This window comes from Mastomys coucha, unplaced genomic scaffold (assembly GCF_008632895.1).
Source record: "Mastomys coucha isolate ucsf_1 unplaced genomic scaffold, UCSF_Mcou_1 pScaffold5, whole genome shotgun sequence".
Taxonomy (NCBI): domain Eukaryota; kingdom Metazoa; phylum Chordata; class Mammalia; order Rodentia; family Muridae; genus Mastomys; species Mastomys coucha.
The window spans coordinates 95836861-95842930 of record NW_022196911.1 but is presented as its reverse complement, the minus strand read 5'-3'; the positions used below and the strand labels follow the sequence as shown (position 1 = coordinate 95842930).

The 6070-nt window shown below is 41.6% G+C and overlaps 1 protein-coding gene across 3 annotated transcripts; it reads left to right on the top strand.

Moving 5' to 3' along the window:
* Positions 1-639: 639 nt before the first annotated feature.
* LOC116077501 (keratin-associated protein 4-2-like) lies at positions 640-1272 on the top strand. Of its 3 annotated transcripts, XM_031352073.1 has the most exons (3): positions 640-881; positions 927-1063; positions 1139-1272. In XM_031352073.1, exons 1-3 carry the CDS (start codon positions 640-642, stop codon positions 1270-1272), a joined length of 513 nt encoding a protein of 170 aa, XP_031207933.1. The 3 variants fall into 3 exon arrangements, with proteins under 3 accessions (XP_031207933.1, XP_031207932.1, XP_031207931.1); XM_031352072.1 differs by having other exon boundaries at positions 927-1272; XM_031352071.1 differs by having other exon boundaries at positions 640-1272.
* Positions 1273-6070: the final 4798 nt, after the last annotated feature.

The following is a 6070-nucleotide window of genomic DNA, read 5'->3' as shown; positions in this document are numbered from 1 at the left end:
GAGGAGGAAGAAAGAAAGAAAGAAAGAAAGAAAGAAAGAAAGAAAGAAAGAAAGAAAGAAAGCCAGCCCAACATTTTACCATCCAGCTTATTATCTGGAGGTTATTCTATTTCCATTTTAAAAATAAAATCTGGAAACTGAATCACAGTCTACACAGAAAGGTTTCTGAGGTCCAACCTTGACTCAAATCTGAGTTATTATGAGCCATCAAATTAATGCAGCTTCATCCTCCTCAGTCACGAGACAAGATCTGTAGGAATCATAATTACCTGAGTGGACAGTTGTGCCATGTAGCATGAGACAGAAAGACAGAATGACAGACACACAGTGTCTTGTGAAAAGTCTTCTAGAAGGAAGTGTCTATAAGACACTGAACAGATCAAGAGCTCACAAACCTAACACACTAGGAAAAGGAAACTCTTTTACATTAACCTTGATAGTTTAGCCAGGAAAAGAAACATGCCTAATGTGATAATCACCTATTTATTAACACAAACAATAACAAGGAAAGAATGCTGCATGTGGGGACAGCAGCCCCTCAGCAGGGTATAAAAAGGGATGTGAGCAGGGAGACTCCCACTTCCAAACCTTCCAACCCACCTTCTTGTAAACCTACCAAGAACCTCCACCTCTAACACCATGGTCAGCTCCTGTTGTGGCTCTGTCTGCTCTGAGGAGGGCTGTGGCCAAGGCTGCTGCCAGCCCAGCTGCTGCCAGACCACCTGCTGCAGGACCACCTGCTGCAGGCCCAGCTGCTGTCAGACCACCTGCTGCCAGCCTAGCTGCTGTGTGTCCAGCTGCTGCAGGCCCCAATGCTGCCAGTCTGTGTGCTGCCAGCCCACTTGCTGCCGTCCTAGCTGCTGCATTTCTAGCTGCTGCAGGCCCAGCTGCTGCCGCCCAACCTGTTGCATTTCTAGCTGCTGCAGGCCTTCTTGCTGCCGCCCCAGTTGCTGTGTGTCCAGCTGCTGCAGGCCCCAGTGCTGCCAGTCTGTGTGCTGCCAGCCCACCTGCTGCCGCCCCAGCTGCTGCCAGCCCACCTGCTGCCGCCCCTGCTGTGGTAGTTCTAGCTGTTGTGGATCTAGCTGCTGCCGCCCCACCTGTTGTATTTCCAGTTGCTGCCGCCCCAGCTGCTGCAGGCCCAGCTGCTGTGTGTCCAGCTGCTGCCGCCCCACCTGCTGCATTTCTAGCTGCTGCCGCCCCACCTGTTGCCAGACCACCTGCTGCAGGACCACCTGTTGCCGCCCAGCATGCTCTAGTGGTTCTTGCTGCTGAGCACCACCACCCAGTCTCCTGTTGTTCATCATCCCACCATTCCTAATGTAGACCATTTGTGAGCTGTACCCCAAGATTGCAATGAAAGGCTTTATTCTAATTCATAATGATTTTGGCCTCCAAGTATACTGTTTCTACTCCTGTCTGTTTATTATCGGTCTCTAAAATAACCACAAGTTTAAATTTTTTCCTAAATCTGTAAAGTTCGACCTTATTCCCATAGACAATTTTGTTCTTTATCATATTCCTAAAAATAGACATTCTGTTACATATTAAATAAATCTGATTTTTTCAGGCACACAAAAATATATCATGTGTTGTTATTTGTCCTTTCAGATTATTTCCCTCATCTATCAAGTTCTGAAGCTGATTTCTAAGTACAAAGACAGCACATGAACACTCAGGTGTGCCAACACTGCCCCTGTGGCACAGCTCCTCCTACTCAGAAAGATGCTTTCATAGAACAAAGGCATGGTCCTGTGTGCTGAGAACTTTCTCTGGTTGAAGATGCAGCAGTAGGTAGGAGATTGAAGACCCTTGGCCCAGAGTTCTCGAAGTGAGGGTGTTGGATGAGCACAAACCCTTACTCACTCAGTAAAGTGACCATGCATCCCACAGCTTTCCCTGGGTCTTCAGTGGCATGAAGCCAAGCTGCTACCTGCTCACACCAGTCCTGCTGACCTATGTCAGTCACTCGCTAAGTTCACCTCAATGCTTCCTAAGGTCACTTTCGGGATAAGCTACTTGTCTCAACTTCCTGTATAGAGGAAGGTCCCCAAGGATAAGCAGCCTAACACCCATGTTTCTAACCCCAGTACCCCTTCTCTCCTACAGAAGTCTAATATAATACAGAGAATTCCATGAACTCAGCAGCAAACCTTGATTTTTGCTTCATTGAACTGAAATCTTCTGAACATATTGCCTATTCATTGATTATATTATTTTTCAACTCTTTAATTTTTGAGTTTTAAAATATATCCTGGATATTGATTTTTCTGGGCAATAAAGAATTGCTGAAGATTCTTTTTCCAGCCTCTCTTTATTCTGTTGTTTCTTTTGTGATGAGACACTATCTATCAATTCTTGCCATCATCTTGACATTTTCTTCTTATATTTTTCTTTTGTGGTTTCAACTTTTCAAATTCTGGGTCAGAATATTTTATCCATTTTGAGTGAGCATTTTTCTAGGGGAAAAACCAAGGTACCCATTTCATGTGGATATCCTGCTTTCCTAATGCAAGTTGCTAAAGGGACCCTTTCCCAAAGTCTGTTCATAGCAACCTTATTAAAACTCAGAAGGTGTGGGTTTATTTCATATCATAGATCTACATACTTATCTATTACTGTGTTGCACTGTCTGTTATGGTTACTGTCTTAGTCAGGGTTTCTATTCCTGCACAAACATCATGACCAAGAAGCAAGTTGGGGAGGAAAGGGTTTAGTCAGCTTACTTCCACATTGCTGTTGATCACCAGAGGAAGTCAGGACTGGAACTCAGGCAGGTTGGGAAGCAGGAGCTGACGCAGAGGCCATGGAGAGATGTTCCTTACTGGCTTGCTTTTTCTGGCTTGCTCAGCCTGCTCTCTTATAGAACCAAAGACTTCCAACCCAGGGATGGCACCACCCACAAGGGGCCCTATCCCCTTGATCACTAACTGAGAAAACGCCTCACAGCTGGATCTCATGGAGGAACTTCCCCAACAGAAACTCTATTCTCTGTGATAACTTCAGCCTGTGTCAAGTTGGCACACAAAACCAGCCAGTACAGTTACCACGCCTCTACAGGCCAATTAGAGACTGTGTGTGCTGCCTCTGACAACTAATTCAATAAGAAAAAAAAAACCACCAAATTTTCCCTTCCAATAAAATACCAAATCCCACCTACAATTCTATGGATTTCCTTAAAATTCAATGAACTGTTACTAGGGTGTTTATAAAAAAAGAAGTAGAAAGAAAGAAGAGAAAGGGAAGAAAGAAAGGAAGGAAGAAAGAAAGAAAGAAAGAAAGAAAGAAAGAAAGAAAGAAAGGAAGAAAGAATGAGCACTAAGTATCAGGAATAGCCAAAGCTGTCATGAGTGCAAAAATACTTAGGTTTTTTTTTTGTTGTTGTTGTTGTTGCCTTTGTTAATTTTGTTTTGTTTTGTTTGTTTTTGTTTTTGTTTTTGTTTTTGGTGTTCTGTTCTCCTGTCAGCATTTTCTTGTCTATGTCCAGCTGTTGGGGGGAAATGGCTACAAATTCTGTGTCCTTAGACTTTTGTAGCTAAGCTGTCAGGGGAGGAATACTGAAAGGAAGAAAATCAATGTCTTGGGCTACAGGATATTGTATGTAAGTGTTAACTAATTCTCATTGGCAAGCTGTAATAAATCAGATTAAGAGGGTAGCACCCAGACTTCTAAAGTCTGTGTTGAGTCAATAAAAGCAACACCTGAAGTGGAAATTTTGTGTTAACTTTTTTCATCCAATATATTTTGACTATGGTTTCCCCTCTTCCAGCTCCTCCCACCTCCTCCCCAACTCCCCATCCATACAACGAATACAGATTAATTACACAGTAAGTTTGTGGATATATGCAGAGATAATTTTTAAATGTCTAACACCCTGTACTAGTTCGAGCAGACAGCCTTGAAAGTGGCCACCAATCGCTATCACTTTTCTAGTATCTCAAAATGTATGTAATGCCTCATCCTCAAGTCACTTGCTTCCAACCAACAGCAAATGGCAGCATTCAGTGATGAATTGACAGGGGATTGAGGCTCTCCTCTCAGTAGCCAGCTCTGTTCTCCAGGTTTTTCCTCTATCATTGGCTTTCCATGGGCTTATACTAACTTGGAGAGATCCCTGTGCCAAAACAAACAAAAACAAACAAACAAACCTAGCAGATACCAGCCTTGGTTCAGCACCTGGCAAGGACTGGGGGACTTTGACGGACTGAGCATTATCGGCCAGTGATGGCAAAGTGATCATGGAACCAGATCCTTTCAAGTGGTCTCTTCACATGTGATCTCAGTACCAACTGACATTGTTCCTTGAAACCTTGGAACACACAAGGAACACTGGCTGCACCTGACTGATGATGTACAGAAATTGTGAGATAATGAATGCATGGTCTTTTTTGTTGCTTCATTTTAAGGAAATAGAAGAGGTGTAGATTACTAATCAATATTTATCTGGTCCTATTCAACTCATAGAAAGGGAAGAAAGGAATCAAACTCTACAAAGAAACAGATATATTGGAATAAACCCCCAAGACTCACCAGGCCGTTTCCTCAGTGGCATGGAGACTCTGTTAACTAAGGTGGCATGGAAAACGTTGGCAGTGGGGTGAAGAGCATCACAGAGAAATGGAGCAGAGTCAAACTAGAGCTGGAGCTTTAATGCAACTATCACAGTAATCCGTAGCTCTCCAGGAATAAAAGAATAAGATCACAGATGGTCCAGGTGAACCATGTAACTACCAGAGTTAGTGTGGGACAGTGTGGAGTACTGTAATTCCTGGGGCTGTGTGGGAACGATTAAGAGATTTTTGGGGTTGCTCATAATTCAACATAGGCAGCCAAAACTGACATGACCATAAATACAGGCTCTGGGTTTTCACAAGTATATGTAACTAAACCTACCTGAAAATTTATCTTTTAAGAGAGTTTAATAATAAATGAATAAGGAAATATGTTGATAGGCATTATTTGATTGGAAGAATATGACCCTTCTTCTATACTCTTCTTTTGATTTATTTCTCTAATCTCTGGATAGGAGACATCTAGGACAGGCTAAGGCTGCAGGTGGCCTTCCCGAAGGTGGTATTTTTGCAAGATCTGCAGTGAGTGAGCTCAATGGCAAGACTCCAAAGAGACTTTATCTCGGGATTACTTTTTGTAGCTGGTATGCCTTTCCTGTCATTGTTAAATTAATATAACAATCCCTGGGCATTAACCCACTCTATTGATCAGATTTCCTGCAGATCAACATAAAGATGAACTTCCATGAATTAATCTTATTTAGATGAATTAATGATTCTATAAAATTCCTGATTTGATTCAAATAATTTTAGGGAGAAAGTTTTAAGAGATGGCCTTAGGTGCTTTGCTAGAAAGATGTAACAAAATTAGAATCAAGAATAGAATGTGCCCAAGCCTTATGTAGTAAATAAAGGCTGCATAATAAGGAATACAATGAGCTTTCACAATTACACTAAAAAGAGATAGACTTGGGACAAATTTGTATTCAAGGGAAAACATTTAGGTTCAAGGATAAAGCCACGTGTGTGCACTGTGATAAGGTGAGACCATGTAAAAAGCTGTGGCTTTGAACTTAAAATGTGCATATTAAAATGAAACACTGCTTTGAACTTAATATCAACATCCTTCTGTAACTCCTGTTGTATGTAATAGTTTATCTCTGAGGTAATTTTCTAAAGAACTTTTTGATTATCAAGGTATAATAAGGCCAGAGAAAAGAAATAAAGTTATTGGTTGAATGGCTTGGCTTGGAGAGCTCTTGTCCTATCCATGCATCCACCCATCTATCCAAATGTATATGTCTGTTTGTCTATATGTATAGGTATAGGTGTGTATGTATATAAGTATGCTTAAATACTTGTGGAGTATATAAGAAAGGTAGTTGGGCCCAACAAAAATGTTAGTTTGTTTATGTGTAAATGAAAATGTAAATGTTGTCTGAATGTATATGTGTCTGTGTATATTTGCCTTTATAACACATCTTAACTCTTTTCCTTTCCTTTCTCTCTGGTTCACAAATTAACCAACGAGACCAGCTTCTGGCTTCTTGGCCATATATATA